We start from the raw sequence: 22,319 nt of genomic DNA on the forward strand, positions 1-22,319 counted from the left end.
GATGTCCATCTGCAAAATAGTGCAACAGGACCCATATCTCACACTATATACAAAAACTAATTCAAAATGAATCAAAGACCTAGATATAAAGCCAAAAAAGTGTGAAGGTCATAGAAGAAAAAATAGGATCAACACCAGAGGCCCTAATACAAGGCATTAACAGGATACAAACCACAACCTACCACACACAAACTCCAGAAGATAAGCTAGATAACTGGGATCTTACAAAAATTAAACATTTTTTATGCTCATCAGAAGACTTCACCAAAAGAGTAAACAGAGAGCCTTCAGACTGGGAGGAAAAAAAAAATTGGTCTATTACAAATCAGACAAAGTTCTAATCTCTAAAATCTACAAGAAAATCCAACGCCTCTACAACAAAAAGACAAATAATCTGATTTAAATACTGGACAAAGGAAATGAACAGATAGTACACCAAAGAAGACATTCAAGTGGCTAACAGGAATATGAGGAAATACTCCCAACCACTAGCAAAAAAAAAAAAAAAAAAAGCCATTAGATAAATGCAAATCAAAATCACAATGAGGGGGGAGGCGGGGCCGAGATGGCAGACTAGGTCGACGCTACCGGATCCCTCTTGCAACAAAGACTCGGAAAAACAAGTGAATCGATCACATACATAACAATCTACGAACTCTGAACAACAAACACAGATTTAGAGATGGAGAACGAACAAATACGGGGAGACAGCGATTGTTTTCAGAGCCAGGAGCCAGGGTACCATGCAGGTGACCTTCGGAGCCCAATTTGGGGCAGAGCCCAGGGGGGCAGACTGCACAGACAAGGGGCCCATCCCTAGCCCCCGAACTCATCCCGGGAGGGAGCCCAGCTGGTTGGCGCAGGCGGCGTGGCGGTGCAGCCTGTGGGAGAAGTCCCCGGGAGGCAGTGACTGGTCTTAGAGCGGGGAGAGCAGCGTCTCAGCCGGGTGGCCGTCCCGATGGGAGTTTGGCGGGGAGCAGGCGTGGCGCAGGCACGGGGACCAGCTACAGTTCCCTGAATTGACCCGGTGGGGGGGCCCAGTCGATCGTGCGGGCAGCGCCCACCCAGTTCGCGCGAGCAGCGCGGCGCACCGGAAGGAGAGGTCTCCGGGAGGAAGTGACTGGTCTTGAAGCGGGGAGAGCGGCGTCCCAGCCGGGGAGCCGTCCCGCCAGGATTTTGTCGGGCGCAGGCGGGGCGTGAGCACGGGGACCAGCTACATACCCCTGAATTGACCCCGCGGGCGCCCAGCCGTTCGTGCAGGCAGCGCCCACCCAGTTTGCGCATGCAGTGCGGCGCGCCAGAGGGAGAAGTCCCCGGGAGGAAGTGACTGGTCTTGGAGCGGGGAGAGCAGCGTCCCAGCCGGGGAGCAGTCCCGCCGGGATTTTGGCGGGCGCGGGGGGGGCGTGAGCGAGGGGATTAGCTACATTCCCCTGAATTGACCCCTGGGTGGTCCCAACCGGTTCGTGCAGGCCCAGCTGTTTCACGCGGGCGGTGTGGCGGAGCAGCCAGTGGAAGAAGTCCCCGGGAGGCAGTGGCTGGTCTTGGAGCGGGGAGAGTGGCGCCCCAGCCAGGACGTGCAGTCGCGACTCAGGCACAGGGACCTGCTCCGCTCTCCTGAGCTGACCCCGGGGGGGGGAGCCCACCCGGTTCACGGGAGCGGCGCGCGACGCAGCTGGCAGGACGGGGAGTCCCCGGATGGCAGCGACTGATTTTGGAGATGGGAGTGCACTGTCCCAGTAGGGGAGCCTTAACCTTGGGGGTGGGGCTGACAGCGGAGGATCTGAACATGACGCCAGCGGGCCAGACCCCCTGGGGGGCAATCTCCACACAGCAAGTACATATAGGCAACACGCCCACTGGAAATCTCAGATATTAGAGTCATTCCAAGTAAGACAAAAAACTCTGGCTATATTCGGAGGTGCTACACTCCTATCTCTCTGATCCCTCCCCCACCCACCCCAGGCTGCTCCATTAACATCCCAATAGCCTGAGCCAGAGGGAGAACTCTGATAGGGATCTGACTGCATTTTTTTGTAGCAGATTTTCTGGAAAAACTAGTTTCCCAGTGATGGCTCAGAGACAGCAGTCCATATCAAACCACATAAAGAAGCAGACCATGACAGTTTCTCCAACCCCCCAAACAAAAGTATCAAAATCTTTCCCAAATGAAGATACAATCCTGGAATTATCAGAAACAGAATACAAAAAAACTAATTTACAGAGTGCTTAAAGATATCACAAATGAAATTAAGCTAACTGCAGAAAAAGCCAATGAACACACTGATAAAACTGTTGAAGAACTCAAAAAGATTATTCAAGAACATAGTGGAAAAACTAATAAGTTGCAAGAATCCATAGAGAGACAACATGTAGAAATCCAAAAGATTAACAATAAAATTACAGAATTAGACAACGCAATAGGAAGTCAGAGGAGCAGACTTGAGCAATTAGAATGTAGAATGGGATATCTGGAGGACCAGGGAATCAACACCAACATAGCTGAAAAAAATCAGATAAAAGAATTAAAAAAAATGAAGAAACCCTAAGAATCATGTGGGACTCTATCAAGAAGGATAACTTGCGAGTGATTCGAGTCCCAGAACAGGGAGGGGGGACAGAAAACACAGAGAAAATGGTTGAAGAAATCCTGACACAAAACTTCCCTGACATCATGAAAGACGAAAGGATATCTATCCAAGATGCTCATCGAACCCCATTTAAGATTGATCCAAAAAGAAAAACACCAAGACATATTATCATCAAACTTGCCAAAACCAAAGACAAACAGAAAATTTTAAAAGCAGCCAGGGAGAAAAGAAAGTTTTCCTTCAAGGGAGAATCAAAGAATAAGTTCAGACTACTCAGCAGAAACCATGCAGGCAAGAAGGGAATGGGACGACGTATACAGAGCACTGAATGAGAAAAACTGCCAACCAAGGATCATATATCCAGCAAAACTCTCTCTGAAATATGAAGGAGAAATTAAGATATTTACAGATAAACACCAGTTTAGAGAATTTGCAAAAACCAAACCAAGGCTACAAGAAATGCTAAAGGAGATTGTTTGGTCAGATGACCAATAATATCAGGTACCAGCACAATACAAGGTCACAAAACAGAATGTCCTGATATCAACTCAAATAGGGAAAGCACAAAAACAAACAAATTAAGATTAATTCTAAAAAATAAATAAATAAACAAAATAATACACATAACAGGGAATCATGGAAACAATAGATAAAAGATCACAATAATCAAAAAGAGGGACTAAATATAGGAGGCATTGAACTGCCAGATGGAGAGTGATACAAGGCGATATAGAAGGATACAAGTTAGGTTTTTACTTAGAAAAATAGGGGTAAATAAAAAGGTAACCACAAAAAGGAATATCAACTCCATAACTCAAGAAAAAAGCCAAGAAAAATGTAATAACTCAACTAACATAAAGTTAAACATTATGAAAATGAGGATCTCACAATCCACTAAGAAAAACGTCTCAGCACAAAAAAGCATGTAGAAAAATGAAATGGCCAACAACACACACGAAAAGGCATCAAAATGACAGCACTAAAAACTTATTTATCTATAATTACGCTGAATGTAAATGGACTAAATGCACCAATAAAGAGAGAGTCATGGACTGGATAAAGAAACACGATCCATCTATATGCTGCCTACAAGAGACACACCTTAGATTTAGAGACGCAAACAAACTAAAACTCAAAGGATGGAAAAAAATATATCAAGCAAACAATAAGCAAAAAAGAAGAGGAGTAGCAATATTAATTTCTGACAAAATAGACTTTAGACTTAAATCCACCACAAAGGATAAAGAAGGACACTATATAATGATAAAAGGGACAATTGATCAGGAAGACATAACCATATTAAATATTTATGCACCCAATGACAGGGCTGCAAGATACATAAATCAAATTTTAACAGAATTGAAAAGTGAGATAGACACCTCCACAATTATAGTAGGAGACTTCAACACACCACTTTTGGAGAAGGACAGGACATCCAGTAAGAAGCTCAATAGAGACACGGAAGACCTACTTACAACAATCAACCAACTTGACCTCATTGACTTATACAGAACTCTCCACCCAACTACTGCAAAATATACTTTTTTTTCTAGTGCACATGGAACATTCTCTAGAATAGACCACATATTAGATCATAAAACAAACCTTTGCAGAGTCCAAAACATCGAAATATTACAAAGCATCTTCTCAGACCACAAGGCAATGAAACTAGAAATCAATAACAGAAAAACTAGGGAAAAGAAATCAAATACTTGGAAAATGAACAATACCCTCCTGAAAAAAGACTGGGTTATAGAAGACATCAAGGAGGGAATAAGGAAATTCTTAGAAAGCAACGAGAATGAAAATACTTCCTATCAAAACCTCTGGGACACAGCAAAAGCAGTGCTCAGAGGTCGATTTATATCGATAAATGCACACATACAAAAAGAAGAAAGAGCCAAAATCAGAGAACTGTCCCTACAACTTGAACAAATAGAAAGTGAGCAACAAAAGAACCCATCAGGCACCAGAAGAAAACAAATACTGAAAGTTAGAGCTGAACTAAATGAATTAGAGAACAGAAAAACAATTGAAAGAATTAACAAAGCCAAAAGCTGGTTCTTTGAAAAAAATAACAAAATTGATAAACCATTGGCTAGACTGACTAAAGAAATACAGGAAAGGAAACAAATAACCCGAATAAGAAACGAGAAGGACCACATCACAACAGAACCAAATGAAATTAAAAGAATCATTTCAGACTAGTATGAAAAATTGTACTCTAACAAATTTGAAAACCTAGAAGAAATGGATGAATTCTTGGAAAAACACTACCTACCTAAACTAACACATTCAGAAGTAGAACAACTAAATAGACCCATAACAAAAAAAGAGATTGAAACGGTAATCAAAAAACTTCCAAAAAAAAAAAAATCCTGGCCCAGATGGCTTCACTGCAGAGTTCTACCAAACCTTCAGAGAAGACTTAACACCACTACTACTGAAGGTATTTCAAAGCATAGAAAAAGACGGAATACTACCCAACTCATTCTATGAAGCTACCATCTCCCTGATACCAAAACCCGGTAAAGACATTACAAAAAAAGAAAATTATAGACCTATATCCCTCATGAACATAGATGCAAAAATCCTCAACAAAATTCTAGCCAATAGAATCCAACAACACATCAAAAAAATAATTCACCCTGATCAAGTGGGATTTATACCAGGTATGCAAGGCTGGTTTAATATTGGAAAACCATTAGTGTAATCCATCACATAAATAAAACAAAAGATAAAACCACATGACCTTATCAATAGATGCACAAAAGGCATTTGACAAAGTTCAACACCCATTTATGATAAAAACTCTTACCAAAATAGGAATTGAAGGAAAATTCCTCAACATAATAAAGGGCATCTATGCAAAGCCAACAGCCAATATCACTCTAAATGGAGAGAACCTGAAAGCATTTCCCTTGAGAACAGGAACCAGACAAGGATGCCCTTTATCACCACTCTTATTCAACATCGTACTTGAAGTCCTAGCCAGGGCAATTAGGCTAGACAAAGAAAAAAAGTGTATCCAGATTGGCAAGGAGGAAGTAAAGCTATCACTATTTGCAGATGACATGATCGTATACACGGAAAACCCTAAGGAATCCTCCAGAAAACTACTGAAACTAACAGAAGGGTTTGGCAGAGTCTCAGGTTATAAAATAAACATACAAAAATTACTTGGATTCCTCTACATCAACAAAAAGAACACCGAAGAGGAAATAACCAAATCAATACCATTCACAGTAGCCCCCAAGAAGATAAAATACTTAGGAATAAATCTTACCAAGGATGTAAAAGACCTATACAAAGAAAACTACAAAGCTCTACTACAAGAAATTCAAAAGGACATACTTAAGTGGAAAAACATACCCTGCTCATGGATAGGAAGACTTAACATAGTAAAAGTGTCTATTCTACCAAAAGCCATCTATACATATAACACACTTCCGATCCAAATACCAATGTCATATTTTAAGGGGATAGAGAAACAAATCACCAATTTCATATGGAAGGAAAAGAACCCCCGGATAAGCAAAGCATTACTGAAAAAGAAGAAGAAAGTGGGAGGCCTCACTCTACCTGATTTCAGAACCTATTATACAGCCACAGTAGTCAAAACAGCCTGGTAGTGGTACAACAACAGGCACATAGACCAATGGAACAGAATTGAGAACCCCGATATAAATCCATCCACATATGAGCAGCTGATATTTGACAAAGGCCCAGTGTCAGTTAAATGGGGAAAAGATAGCCTTTTTAACAAATGGTGCTGGCATAACTGGATATCCATCTGCAAAAGAATGAAACAGGACCCATACCTCACACCATGCACAAAAACTAACTCCAAGTGGATCAAAGACCTAAACATAAAGACTAAAACGATAAAGATCATGGAAGAAAAATTAGGAACAACCCTAGGAGCCCTAATACAGGGCATAAACAGAATAGAAAACATTACCAAAAATGATGAAGAGAAACCAGATAACTGGGAGCTCCTAAAAATCAAACACCTATGCTCATCTAAAAAAAAAAAAAAAAAAAAAAACTATGCTCATCTAAAGACTTCACCAAAAGAGTAAAAAGACCACCTACAGACTGGGAAAGAATATTCAGCTATGACATCTCAGACCAGTGCCTGATCTCTAAAATCTACATGATTCTGTCAAAACTCAACCACAAAAAGACAAGCAACCCAATCAAGAAGCGGGCAAAGGATATGAACACACATTTCACTAAAGAAGATATTCAGGCAGCCAACAGATACATGAGAAAATGCTCTCGATCATTAGCCATTAGAGAAATGCAAATTAAAACCACGATGAGATTCCATCTCACACCAACTAGACTGGCATTAATCCAAAAAACACAAAATAATAAATGTTGGAGAAGCTGTGGAGAGATTGGAACTCTCATACACTGCTGGTGGGATTGTAAAATGGTACAACCACTTTGGAAATCCATCTGGCGTTATCTTAAACAGTTAGAAATAGAACTGCCATACAACCCAGAAATCCCACTCCTGGGAATATACCCTAGAGATACAAGACCCTTCACACAAACAGATATATGCACACCCATGTTTATTGCAGCTCTGTTTACAATAGCAAAAAGCTGGAAGCAACCAAGGTGTCCGTCAACAGATGAATGGGTAAATAAATTGTGGTACAGTCATACAATGGAATACTACGCATCGATAAAGAACAGTGTCGAATCTGTGAAACATTTCATAACATGGAGGAACCTGGAAGGCATTATGCTGAGCGAAATGAGTCAGAGGCAAAAGGGCAAATATTGTATAAGACCACTATTACAAGATCTTGAGAAATAGAAAAAACGTAGAACACATACTTTTGTGGTTATGAAGGGGGGAGGGAGGGAGGGAGGGAGGGAGGGAGAGGGTTTTTTATTGATCAATCTGTAGATAAGAACTGCTTTGGGTGAAGGGAAAGACAACACTCAATACAAGGAAGGTCAGCCCAATTGGACTGGACTAAAAGCAAAGAGGTTTCCGGGATAAAATGAATGCTTCAAAGGTCAGCGGAGCAGGGGCGGGGGTCTGGGGAACATGGTTTGAGGGGACTTCTAAGTCATTTGGCAAAATAGTTCTATTATGAAAACATTCTGCATCCCACTTTGAAATGTGGCCTCTGGGGTCCTAAAGGCTAACAAGCAGCCATCTAAGATACATCAATTGGTCTCAACCCACCTGGAGTGAAGGAAAATGAAGAACACCAAGGTCACACGACAACTAAGAACCCAAGAGACAGAAAGGTCCACATGAACCAGAGTCCTACATCATCCTGAGACCAGAAGAACTAGTTGGTGCCCGGCCACAATTGATGACTGCTCTGACAGGGAGCACAACAGAGAACTCCTGAGGGAACAGGAGGTCAGTGGGATGCAGACCCCAAATTCTCATAAAAAGACCATACTTAATGGTCTGACTGAGACTAGAGGAATCCCGGCGGCAATGCTCCCCAGACCTTCTGTTGGCACAGGACAGGAACCATCCCCGAAGACAACTCATCAGACATGAAAGGGACTGGTCAGCGGGGGGGGAGAGAGATGCTGATGAAGAGTGAGCTAATTAAATCAGGTGGACACTGGAGAGTGTGTTGGCAACTCTTGTCTGGAGGGGGGATGGGAGGATAGAGAGAGAGGGAAGATGGCAAAATTGGCATGAAATGAGAGACTGAAAGGGCTGACTCAATAGGGGAGAGCAAGTGGGAGAAGGGAGTAAGATGTATGTAAACTTACATGTGACAGACTGATTGGAATTGTAAATGTTCACTTGAAGCTTAATAAAAGTTAATTAAAAAAAAAATCACAATGAGATACCATCCCACCCCAGCATTACTGGCACCAATCAAAAAACCAGGAAATAAAAACTGTTGCAGAGGCTGTGGGGAGATCGGAACTCTCATGTGATGCTAGTGGAAATGCAAAATCATACAACCATTTTGAAAAATGATATAGTGCTTCTTTAGAATGCAAGAAACAGAAATACCATATGATCCTGCAATCCCACTCCTAGGAATATATCCTAGGGAAATAAGAATGGTCACAGGAATAGACATATGCACTCCCATGTTCATTGCAGTGTTGTTCACAACAGTAAAAAGATGGAAACAACCTAGATGACCATCAAACTGATGAATGGATAAACAAACTGTGGTACATACACACAATGGAGTATTACACACTGATAAAGAACAACGATGAATCTGTCAAACATCTCATGACATGGATTAATTTGGAGGACATTATGCTGAGTGAAATAAGTCAATCACAAAACGACAAACATTGTATGAGAGCACTACTGTAAAAACTCATGGAAAGGTTTACACACAAAAAGAAGCAATCTTTGATGGTTACAAGGGAGGAGAGCAGTGAGGATGGAAAAACACTAAATAGACAGTAAATAAGTGGTAATTTTGCTGAAGGGTAAGGCAGTACACAATGGCAGTACACAATACTAGGGAAGCCAGCAAAACTTGTAGAAGGCAAGGTCATGGAAGATCCAGAGACAGATCCAAACTCCCTGAGGGACCAAATTGCTGGGCTGAGGGTCTGGGGACAATGGTCTTGGGAAATATCTAGCTTAATGGGCATAATACAATTTATACAGAAAAAAAGTTCTACATTCTACTTTGGTGAGCAGCATCTGGGTCTTAAAAGCCTGTGAGTGGCCATCTAGGATACTCCATTGGTCTCACCCCTTCAGGAGCAAAGAAGAATGAAGAAAACTGAAGATACAAAGGAAAGATTAGTCCAAAGGACTAAAGGACCACATCTACCATGGCCTCCACTAGGCTGAGTCCAGTGCAGCTAGATGATGCCCTGCTACCACCAATGATTGCTCTGACAGGGATCACAATAGAGGGTTCTGGACTGAGTGGAAGAAAAATGCACAACAAAATTCCCACTCAGAAAGACATACCAGACTTGTTGGCCTTATAGAGACTTAAGAAACTCTGAAAGTATGGCCCCCAGATACACTTTCAGCTCAATAATGAAGTCATTTCTGAGGCTCACCTTTCAGCAAAATGTTGGATAGGCCCATGAAACAAAATGAGAGTGAAGGGGCACACCAGCCCAGGGGCAAGGACTAGAAGGGAACAGCAAAGCCAGTAAGAGGGAACCCAAGTTTGAGGAGGGAGAGTGTTGATATCGTGAAAAACAAAACAATAAACAATATGTGCACTGTTTAATGAGACACTGGGTTCTTCTGTAAATCTTCATCTAAAGTACTACTAAAAAGGAAAAAAAACAAAACCAGCCTACTGGGTTAGAGATGAAATCAATGACAGAACAAAGAAATTCATAGAATCAAATAAGAAAGAAAGGACATCCTACGAGAACTTTTGGAACACAGCAAAAGCAGTGCTTAGAGGTCAATTTATAGCAATAAATGCACAAATCCAAAAAGAAGAAAGGGCCAAAACCAAAATATTAACCCTACAACTTGAACCAGTAGAGAGCAGCAAAAAGAGCTCTGGAGCACCTGAAGAAAGGAAATAATGAAGATTAGAGCAGAAATAAATGAAATAGAAAAACAATTGAAAGATTCAACAAAACCAAAGGTGCTTCTTTGAAAAGATCAACAAAATTGACAAATCACTGGCCAAACTGAAAAAAGAAAAACAGGAGTGCAAGCAAATAACCTGAGTGAGACGGGCAATATCAAAACAGACCCAACTGAAATAAAAACGATCATAACAAAATACTATGAAAAATTGTACTCTGACAAATTTGAAAGACTAGAGGAAATGGACAAATTTCTAGAAATATGCTGCTTATCTAAAATAACTCTAAAGTTTGGTAGAAAACAATAAATAAACCCATAAAAAAAAAATAAGAGATTAATGAAGTAAGTAAACAAAACTCCCAAGGGAAAAAAATAAATAAATAAAACCCTGACCCGTAAGGCTTCCCAGGAGATTTTACCAAAAATTCGGAGAATAGTTAACACCAGTACTACTAAAGGTATTTCAGAACATAAAAAAGGAAGGAATACTCCCAAACTCATTATAGGAAGCCAGCATACTCTGATACCAAAGCCAGGCATAGAAACCACAAAAAAAAAAAAAATACTGACCAATATCTTTCATGAACATAGATGCAAAAATCCTCAGTAAAATTCCAGCCAATAAAAGGTGTTGGAGGGACATTGCAGGAGAAGGGCTCTCCTGACAACTTAGTTGGTCAGCAGTGTGTGTGTGAGGACTCTTGTTGGTTCTCTGTCCCAGGCACATACTTAGAACACATTGTTCCTTGATAACTTTGCAATGTGACCCAGCCTTATGACTACATTACCATGGGCCACTCGACACGGCACTGTGTGCACACGGGGATGAGGCTCAGATGCTGTGCAATCAGGGATAGAAGAACCAGTCAAGCCAAAATAGCCTAACAGTGATAGGTGGACAGGCCTGAGTTGCTCTAGCATTTATTTCATCTCATTTTAAAATGGTAGCTCTGAATGGAAGGATTACTCTGCAGAGAAAACTCTGACTCCAGGTTTGCTAACATTTTTTCACCTGGCACAGAATAGAGCAGGAGCCTGAGGACCTGGATGGTGCCACTATCCTGCAGCTTCTCTCCTGTGTAATGTTGCTCAGGTTCCACTCCCCGGCAAAGGCTTCATTTATGAGGCTCAGGTCAGCAGGGCCGAGCCCACGGTGGGGTTTGGCAAGGGAGCATTTATGCCAAGAGCCAGGGAGTGTGATGGTGAAGTCTTAGAGCACAGGGTTGGGGTAGAAAATAATGTAGGGTGCTCCCTTCTGACTTACTTTTTGAATATGCAGTAATGGCCACATATTATCGTGGATTCTCTGCCCAAAACTAAGATTTAGCTAGTGATGTGGATTACTAACCAGAAGATTAGCAGTTTGAATCCACCAGTGGGGCCTTGGAAGAAAGGCCTGGCAATCTCCTTCTGTAAGATTAAAAACCATTCACTATTGATTTGATTCTGACCTATGGTGACCCCATGTATGTCAGAGTAGCACTGTGATCTGTATGGTTTTCAATGACTGATTTTTCAGAAGGAGGTGGCCAAGTTTCAGGTTTTTTTTTTTTTTTTTGAGGCCAATGTTGGTGGACTAGGAGTTCAATGAGTTAACCATTAAATATAATTTATAATTAATTATGTTTTTGTTGTTTCATGCGTGAGGGTGAATCTTGTCCTTGTAATTCCATCTAGTATACAAATGGAGGTCTCTTCTACTGTTTAAAATTCTGTTTCTACTTTCTAGGAATTCAGTTGATTCTTTTCCAGACCTGGAGTGCCTCCTTTTTAGTTTTCTGTACCTTGCATACAATGTCAAGTTTGTCATTTATTTCTTTAAATAAGCTCGTGTAATGCCCCAGTTTTTTTTTTTTAATGCCCAAATCTGAAGTATGAGCAGAACTCCTTTGTTCTCTGTTATTTCTATTGTATCATATTTGTATTCATGTTGTGGTTGTTGTTATGTGCTGTCAAATCAGTTCCAGCTTATAGCGACTTTTTACACAACAGAATGAAACACTCCATGGCCCTGAGCCATCCTCAAAATCTTTGGAATGTTTGAGCCCGATGTTGTAGCCACTGTGTCAATCCATTTCTTTGAAGCTCTTTCTCTTTTTCGCCGACCCTCTGCTTAATGAAGCATGATGTCCATCTCCAGGAACTGGTCCCTCCTGATAACGTGTCCAAAGTAAAACAGATGGAGTCTCATCTTCAAGGCTGAGCTGCTCCAGGCACACTGAGGCTGTGCATACCTGGAGGAAACTCCATGAAGAGGTGGCATTCAAACACAGCATTACAAGGAAATGCCGTTTGTTTTTCCTGTCCATTTTCACAATGAATTTAGAGCCCTCTTCTCAGGTCCTAGCCATTGTGGACATGATAGGTTCCACTTTCTCTTTGGTTCCCACTTCCTTGGTGATCTGAACCCTCCTGAGCCCTAGCTCAATACAGGCTCCCTGAGGACTTTGCACACAGGTGAATTCTGGGCCTGTCTTCCATTTCTCTGGCCCTTCCATAGCCCTGGAATCCAATCTCAAGTGCTTGCACTCTCTCTTAGGTATCCTTCAGGATACAAGTATCTTCGGAGCTCAGACATTTTGTAGTATAAAGTTTTATCAAACCTTGAGGCAAAAATTTCCTACATTCTTCTCTTTCCTTTGTTAATTATTTATTTATTTTTTAAAGCATTTTTTATCATTCCTAAAAACTGTTGATTTGAGGAAAGTAGTCCACCGTTTATGGAACTTGAACCCAACTGAAACTTTTTTTTAAGTTAAAACTAAACCTGTTCATTAGACCTTGGGTGCTTCAAGCAGTTGTGATGGGCTGCTAACCTAAAGGTTGGCAGTTAGAACACACCCAGTGGCACCCTGGAAGAAAAGCCTGCAAGTCTGCTTCTATAAAGAATACAGGTAAGAAAACCCTATGGGGCAGCTCTACTGTGTAACACGGAGGATTGTCCTGACTTGGAATCCACTGGACTATGAGAGGTTTAAAGTTGATGTTAGAACTTCTAAGTACACTTCTGTGTCTTTTCTAGTCATAAAATTACCATTTCTGTGATTTTGTGGCTCTTGATTTATATTGGATGGTGTCACTACCCGTGGTCCATGTAATTTGCTTTCAATTCATTGACTGCTTTGCATAGGTCCCTCCCCTCCCCAGGCTGGCTGCTCAGATACTATAAACAGGGCCTTTGCTATGGGAGCTGATCTGCATCAGGCAGGCAGAGGCAGCAAGATGGTGCCACAGACTCTGCTCCTCATGTCCCTGTTGCTCTGGGCCTCTGGTGAGAAACTAAAAGTGCTTCAATGCCTCTAGAGCAGTATCTTTGTAGAGCTGAAAAATGACTTTAAGACATAGTGAGAAATGATAGCTCTTTCCAAAATCGAACAAATTATGTGCTAATATGTAATATCACTAGATGTTGCGGTATAAATGTTATTTTAAACTGTGTACGAATCAGTGTGTGTATATTTGTATGCGTGGTAATTGTCCACTCTGATTGCAGGTGTCAGTGGGGACATTGTGATGACCCAGTCTCCAGCTACTCTGGCTGTGTCTCCAGGAGAAAGGGTCACCATCAACCTCAGGCCAGTCAGAGTGTGAGCAACTAAGTAGCCGGGTACCAGCAGAAACCAGGACAGGCTCCTAAGCAGCTCATCTTTTTGGCATCTAACCGGGCATCTGGGGTCCCTGACCGGCTCAGTGGCAGTGGGTCTGGGACAGACTTCGCTTTCACCATCAGCAACTTCCAGGCTGATGATGCTGCAGTTTATCATTGTCAGCAAAGTTATAATACTCCACCCACAGTGCTTCAGCCTCGAACACGAACCTCCTCACGAGGGCTACAGGCCAGTGAGTCTTCACTGAACTAGCTGCTTCCTTTCTGCTCAGCCCTGAACATGCACGCTTCCTCTGTCTGCCCTAAAGGCCACAGCTCCTGACTAATTCCTTGGAGTATTTGTAGGTTCCAAGGGAAAATTAAGTGATGTACCTTCTTCTGGATCCCCTTTTGTGGTAAATTATATAAGAAACATGCTGTAAAAATCTCTTGTTTACTTTGTCAAGCATTTTCATATCACAGGAATCTGCACATTTCACATGGATAGATCATATGACTGATCTGGGGAAGAGTCCAGTGTGTTTTACACCCTGGAAGATCAGTTCTCTTTTCCCTGTGCCTTCTTGACTCTGGAATATTCCCATTTTATTTCCTGGATAGTCTTAACTTTTTCCTTTCTCTGCAATCACCCCTCATATCTCTGGACCTAAAACAATATTAAAACTGGGCCTTTCGTATTTAAAACATCTCCCTCACAGAATGTACTATTTCTCTCTTACATTTCTTTCCATGGATCCGGTTTTCCAGCCAAACCTTCCTGGTCAATGTCAATGAAGGTGATTTCCTGCTCTAAGCTCCCATTTTACTGCCCTTTTCTCCTCTCTCCATGTCTTTCAGTGGTTCTCATTCTTTTAAAGGCCAGCCTCTATTTCATTAACCCTATCACTCCAGAAATACATGACAGCTTTCCCACATTCTTTTTTCTTAAGTGTCAATAGCTCTTTAAATTTATCCCCTGGGTACCCAAGTTTAATTTAATGACAGAAGGAAATCATGGTTCTTTGTTATTGTTAATTGACAACCTCTTGGTCCCTAACTCATGACAACTCCATGAACAGTGAGACCTCTGTTTTGATCCACAGGGTTTTCACTGGCTGATTTTTCAGATGTAGATCACCAGACATTTCCTTCTAGTGTTTATTAGTGCCTGAAAGTGCAGCTGAAACCTGTTCAGCATGGCAGCAACATGCATAGAGGAAGTATGCTAAATGAGGAGCCTCGGCCCCTGCTCAGGTTGATGCTCACGCCAGCCCAACTAGTGTTTCCAGTCAGTGTAGACAAGACTGTGACTGGCCCTGCAGCTAATGGAGACCTTCTCTCCTGGGAGACAGCAGAGATTCTGGCCCCTACTGAGCAGGATCTGCCCACTGGGACCTGAAACAACAGGCAGCCGAGAATGATCCAGAGATGCTATACAATCAGGGACAGAAGGAACATCAAACCAAAAGGGTCTTTACCTGGGACAAGTGGACAGGTCTGTGTAGCTTGTAGGATTTATTTCATATCTCATTACAAATTGTAGGCCTATCTGCATAGGAAGATCGCTCTGGATAGAAAACTCCATGTCTCGGAGATGAGGCTTCTGGGGCAGATAGAGGAGGAAGTGTGCATGTTCAGGACTGTTTGGGAAGGAAACCGCTGGTGCAGTGAAGACCCACAGGCCTCCAGCCCTGGGAGGAGGCTTGTGTTTGAGGCTGAAGCACTGTGAGAGGGTAGCCATAATGTTGCTAACTGCAATAACCTGCCTCATCCTCAACCTGGAGACTGTTCATGGAGAGAAAGAGGACTGTGAGGCCTACTGCCACTTAACCAGTCAGGTTTCTTAGATGCCCAGTTGGATGCCAAGGAGATAAGCAGCTTAGGAGCATGTGCTGGTTCCTGCTGGTACCAGGCTAAGATGCTACTAATATTCTGGCTGGACTTGCACTGATGGTGACCGTTTCTCCTGGAGACACAGTCAAGGAGACAGGAGACTGTGTTATCACGAAGTCTCCACTGGCACCTGTAATCAGAGAAGACAATTACCGTACGTACATATATACACACGCTTTTTCATAGGCACATTAACATATGCCATTTTAAATGTGCGTTTTAGTGGAATGCATGTCTCACATTATTGAGTCAGTTTTGGAAGCAGCCATCATTTCCCACCACGTCTTAAATAATTTTTCAGCTCTACAGAGATACTTCACTAAAGGGATTGAGGCAGTGTTCATTTCTCACTAGAAATCCAGAGCAACAGATACATGAGGACAGGAGCCTGTAACACAATCTTGCTGCCTCCACCAGCCTGATAAAAATCAGGTCACACTGCAAAGTCCCCTTTTATAAAATCTGAGCAGCCAGACTGGGCCTGGAGGGTCTATGGAAAGCCAGCAGTCAATGTGGAAGCAAACTACATGGGCAGTGGCTTGTGAAAGTAACCAATGTAAATCAAGAACCAATGACTAGAAAAGACAAAGTAGTCAACTGAGAAGCTCTATTACCAACTTAGAAGCTCTCAAACTACAAACAGTAGATTCTCTTAAGAAGAGCTTCTATTTAAAATGAGAAAAAAAGTTGAAATGGGTTCATTTTCTTAAATGATAAACTAGTTTCCTGAGACCTATAATCCTGGTGAGCTAATAGAAAACACTCGAAATATATAAAAGAAAGAGATGAAAATGGGGAACCTTTACCCTGAAGGACAGTTTGAGATCACTGCATACACTAAAGATTTAATTCTAGGGGTATGTAAGATCCAGGGAAATGGAAGGCAAGCCCAGAAGTGTGGGGAGTCCTGGGGGAAGCTATTTTGAGCTAGGCCCAAGGGAAGGGGCTGTAACCTCAAAGTCATTGTGAACCAGAGAAACTAAATCTATCCTTCCCACAGCTGCTAGAAAATGATCAAAGGGCTCTAGGTTCATTGTGGAAATGGATGCAAAAAAATAAGCAAGATTTCCTTGGGAAGTTGTGTCTGAAAGCTAAATCTCCAAAGAGTTTCACTGTAGGTGTATATGGTGTAGGTGTGTCTGGAACTCTCTAATCTTGAAATTAGTTGAAGATAGCCCAACTGATAGGAGCAAGAAGTTGAAGCTGCTCTGGAAGAGGGCATCCCCATCAGAAATACTCAGGACACCTCACGAATATTTTTTCAAACACTACTGCTGCCAAGAAGTCATAGATTCTTGACATCCAAGAAAATAACATAACTAGGGTATGAATATGAATGTGATGCAACAAAAATAATGCACAAGAAAAGTTCTCCTCACTCTTTTGATATGGGAACTGTGTGAGTTTATTAAAAGAATGTAAATGATAAACTTTACATTGCATGCAAGACACAGAAAACTAAAAGCAGGGGTACTACAGATCTGAAAAATAAAATTTTCAGGAAATAGATACAGAATACACACCTGTCAGTTTTTTATAGTGTGAGGGCTTGCGTGTTCCTGTGATGCTGGAAGCTATGCCACCGATAGACAAATACCAGTAGGATCACCACAGCGGACAGGTTTCAGTTGAGCTTCCAGACTAAGACAGATTAGGAGGAAGGGCCTGGTGGTCTGCTTCTGAAAGAATTAGCCAGTGAAACCCTTACTAACAGCAGCAAAACAGTGCCTGTTACACTGCCAGAAGAGGAGCCTCTCAGGTTGGAAAGCACACAAAACACGACTGGGGGAGAGGTGCCTCCTTAGACTAGAGTTGACCTTAATGACAGGCATGGAGTCAGGATTTCGGGACATTCATGTGCTGATGTGGCGTGGCTCAAAATGAGAAGAAACACCTGAAACCACCCATTAATAACCTAAAACTGGAATGTACGATGTATGAGTCTAGGAAAATTAGAAATTGTCAAAAATGAAATAGAATGCATAAAGATCAATATCTTAGGGATTATTCAGCTGAAGTGGACTGGTATTTGTCATTTTGAGTCAGAAAATTGTATGGTCTACTACGCCATTACAGGCATCATCAGAAAGAACATTTCAAGATCTATCCTGAATTACAACACTGTCAGTAATAGAATAACACCCACATGCCTACAAGTAAGGCCAGCTAATATGACTATTATTCAAATTTACCCTCGAACCACTAAGGCCAAAGATGAAGAAATAGAAGATTTTTACCAAAATCTGATCTATGAAATTGATCAAACATGCAATCAGGATGCACTGGTAATTTCTGGTGATTGGAACGTGAAAGTTGGAAACAAAGTAGGATTGGTATTTGGAAAATACGGCCTTGGTGTAGAAACAATGCCAGAGATCACATGATTTAGGGTGTACGGAAAGAGATGGCTTAGGTTGGTGACTACATACAAGTCTTTCAGTGAGCTTTAAGGTAAGGGAGAAGAGTGAAAGAGGACATAACTGGAGGGAGATTTGAAATCAGGAGAGTTTTTCAAAGTGACGTTTCATGTTAATGGAAAGGATGCTAAAGTGAGGGGAACATGGATAGCTCAGAAAAGAGAGTTGAGAACTGCCAAGATGCCCTTGGAGGGACAGGGGTATAGAAGCAGAGGGCCTGGCCTCAGGTAGGAGGGCTGCCTGCTCATCTACAGTAATAGGAAGGATGGAAGGAAGGAAGGCAGCACATGGGGTTGTAGACATCTGTGGATCAGAAGATGCATGAGAGGAGCTAGGGGAAGCTCTTCCAAGAAACTGGAAATGAGGTCATTTGCTGAAAGGTAGGATGAGAAAACCAAAAACCCAGTATTTTTGAGTCGATTCCAACTCATAGCAACCCTATAGGATAGAGTAGAACTGCCCCATAGAGTTTCTGAGGAGCAACTGGTGGATTCGAACTACCAACTCTTTGATTAGCAGCCCTAGCACTTAACCATTCCACCACCAGGATGGGAAGTCGGTGTGAAATTTGAAAAGAAAAGAAAAGGGAAAGGGTGCAGACTGAATGAACCAGGTAAATGAAGTATGGTTGTAAGGCAGGATTAAGGGCTGTCCTGAGGCAGTGTGCATAAATTTACGATGAGAGAATCAGAATAATTATGTGTTTTTTCCCAAGCCATATTAGGGGCATGGAGGCAGGTATGTGGAAGGTGGAGTTTGTCCCAGGGTTTATGTTTTTCAAGATGAATGTAATGAAATAAGGGAGGGGCCGTGGCATTCTTGGTTTCGGTGAGGAGATTTTTATAAAGGAGAAGCTTGGAATTTCAAATTTAAAATCGACTCAAGGGCAGCTAACAACAAGAAGTAGGGAAATGGGAATGTGAGTGGTGCAGAGACAGCCAAGATACATTGGTTAAACACTTCTTTTCAGAAAATGGTAAAATTATGACTCATACAAATAAAAGACAGAGCAAAGCCTACATTTTTAATCTGTAAACTGCCAAGGATTTAATTTTCCTTGGATCCCTAATCAATGCTTACAGAAGCAGCTGACAAGGATTCAAATGACATACTGCAATTGGGCAAATCTGCTGCAAAAGACCTCTTACAGGTGTTAAAAAGCAAAGATGTCACTTTCAGGACTAAGGCTTTCCTGACTCAAGCCATGGTACTTCCAAACGCCTCACATGCATGTTAAAGCTGGACGAAGAATAAAGAAGATCAAAGAGGAATTGAAGCCTTTTAATTATGCTGCTGGCAAAGAGTATGGAGTATACCATGGATTTCCAGGAGAACAAACAAATCTGTCTTGGAAGATGTGCAGCCAGAATGCTGCTTAGAAACAAGCATGGTGAGGCTTCATCCCGCATTCTTAGAACATGTTATCAGGTGGGATCAGTCCCTGGAAAAGGACATCATGCTTGGTCAAGTAGAGGGTCCATGAAAAAGAGGAAGATCCTCAATGAGATGGACTGACACTTTGGTTGCAACAATGGGCTCAAGGATTACAATGATCTTGAGGACGTTCAGGATGGAGCAGTGTTTCCTGCTGTGGTGCACAGGGTCCCTATGTGTCAGAACCAACTCGGTGGCACCTAACAACAACAACAACACAATGTGTATAGTAATTCTAGACACTCTGAACTTCCCACCTGGATGGTCTCTTGGTCCCCACTTCTGCTTCACTGCCTTTCAGTGGCCCTGGAACTCAAGCCCACTTATTTGCAGAACCTTCAGGTGCCATCAGGAATAAACAGCTTTAGTACTAACACATTTCTTAGTTTTAGGAAAGCCAAACCACCTCATGATTTATGTCAGCATTTCTCAAAAATATTTATGGATGAATACCGGTATCTATCTATCTGTATATGAGTGTGTATGTATATGAATACGCATATATACATACATGCATATATACTTATATATGTGGTTGTTATTAGTTCCTGTTGAGAAGATTCCAACTCATGGTGACCCACTGTGTGCAAAGAAGAGCTGCTCCATCGGTCTTTCAAGGCTATGAGCTTTTGGAAGCTCTCCAGACCTGTCTACTGAGGGGCAACTGTGTAGCGTCAAACCACCAACCTTCCGGCTAGTAGTTGAGTGTATAACTGTTCGCTTCACCTTTATGCACACATAAGGAAAAATATATGCATACTTCCATTTTAAAAAGAGAATGTTTAGATTATCTTGTTGGTAGGTCCATGTGTAAGAGAATGCTATTAGTTTTGTTTCTTTTTTTTTTTATTGTGCCTTAAACGACAGTTTGTAATTCTAGTCAGTTTCTCATACAAAAACTTATACATATGTTTGTTATGTGCCTAGTTGCTCTCCCTACAATGTGACAGGACATTCTTCCTCTCCACTCTGTATTTTCCGTGTCTGTTCAACCAGCTTCTGTAACCTTCTGCCTTCTCATCTCACCTCCGGACAAGAACTGCCGACATGATCTCATGTGTCTACTTGAGCTAAGAAGCACACTCCTCACCAGTATCATTTTATGCCTTATAGTGCAGCCTAGTCTTTGTCTGAAGAGTTGCCTTTCGGAATGGTTTTAGTTTTGGGCTAACAGAGAGTCTGGGGCCCTTGTCCTCTGAGGTCACTTCACTCTCTGACCATTAAGTCTGGTCTTTTTACTGGAATTTGAGTTCTGCATCCCACTTTTCTCCTGCTGCATCAGGCATTCTCTGTTGTGTTGCCTGTCAGGGCAGTGGTTGGTGGTGGCCCAGCGCCACCTAGCTATTCTGGCCCCAGTCTGATGGTATCTCTGGTTTATGTGGCCCTTTCTGTCTCTTGAGCTCCTGTTTTCCTTGTGTCTTTGGTGTTCTTCATTCTCCTTTACTCCAGGTGGCTTGAGACCAATTGATGCATTTTGATGGTTGTCTGCTAGCTTTAAAGACCCCAGATGCCACTCAGTAAAGTGGGATGCAGAGAGTTTCCTTACTACGCTTTTTTATGCCAGTTGATCTAGATGTTCCCTGAAACTATGGTCCCCAAACCCCCGCCCCTGCTACTCTGTCCCTCAGTGCTATTAATTTTGAAATGCATTTTTTATTTCAACTTGCTTCTGAAGATTTGATTTACAATTAAACTTTCTAAACTAATTTCTGCATCCTTCAGAGTCGGCTACTTCTTGTGATGGTACGTTGAAGTCGTTGTTTACATTATATACCTCCACGACTCACTGCCCACACTATTTACTTCCATAACCCCTGCCTGCTTCGCATAGCCCCCTCTGGGCCCTGGCCAGGTGCCAAAAAACCTGTTTCTCTGGAGTCAGGTTTCACTCACAGTAACCCCATAGGACAGAGTAGAATTTCCCCAGAGGATTTCCAAATCGCCCCTAGTAAATTCAAACTGCAGGTCTTTTGGTTAGCAGCCATAGCTCTTAACCACTGCACCAACCCAATGTCTGCTCTGAGATTTACAAATAGTTTCTGTCATCTCAGTGTGAATGAGCTGCATCAGGCAGGTCAAAGGCACAATGATGATGGCACAGACCCAGCTCCTCATGGCGTTGCTGCTCTGGGTCTCAGGTGACAGATTGAAAAGCCCTTCCGTGCATTCAGATTAATATCTGTGTGTTTCAGGAAAAATTATTTTAGATGTGGACTGAAATAATGTTTATTATCTAAAGACAATATGAACAATATGTGTTTAAATGTGTTGACCTAATGTAGGTGTGTATGGTAATTGTCCACTCTGATTGCAGGTGCCCATGGGGACATTGTGATGACCCAGTCTCCTGTCTCCCTGGCTGCAGCTCCAGGAGAAATGGTCACCTTCAACCACAAGCGCAGTCAGAGTGTGAAGAGCTCCTTAGCCTGGTACCAGCCGAAACCAGGACAGGCTCCTAAGCTGCTCGTCTACTCAGCATCCACCGAGGCATCTGAGGCCCCCATCTGGTTTAGTGGCAGTGGGCATGGGACAGGTTTCACTGTCACCATCAACAGCCTCCAGTCACAACATGTGGCAGATTATTACTGTCAGCAAAATGATGGCATTCTTGTCACAGTGCTTTAGTGTGAACACAAATCTCCTCCCCAGGCTGTGTGTCAGCGAGTCTCTGCAGGAGCAACTGCTTCCACCCACAGTCTCTGGGCTCCCACACTTCCTCCATCTGGTGAGAGCCTTTGTCTCCTGACTTACCTGCAGGAAGGTTTGCAGTGCTCAGGGGACAATTCAGGTGTTCGGTGTCTCTTTGGTTCCCCGCAGATGGTTAAAATTCTTGGTTGCTAACCAAAAGGTAGGTGGTTTGAACCCACCAA

The 22,319-nt window shown here is 42.2% G+C and overlaps 1 protein-coding gene across 1 annotated transcript in view; it reads left to right on the forward strand.

Moving 5' to 3' along the window:
• Positions 1-22,074, forward strand: part of LOC126060228 (uncharacterized) — a 44,071-nt gene extending 21,997 nt beyond the window's left edge. The window contains exon 3 of the mRNA XM_049856354.1: positions 21,764-22,074. Coding sequence (XP_049712311.1) covers positions 21,764-22,074 — 311 coding nt within the window. The remainder of the gene's footprint in view (positions 1-21,763) is intronic.
• The last annotated feature ends 245 nt before the right edge of the window (positions 22,075-22,319 follow it).

This window comes from Elephas maximus, chromosome 17 (genome assembly GCF_024166365.1).
Source record: "Elephas maximus indicus isolate mEleMax1 chromosome 17, mEleMax1 primary haplotype, whole genome shotgun sequence".
Lineage (NCBI taxonomy): Eukaryota > Metazoa > Chordata > Mammalia > Proboscidea > Elephantidae > Elephas > Elephas maximus.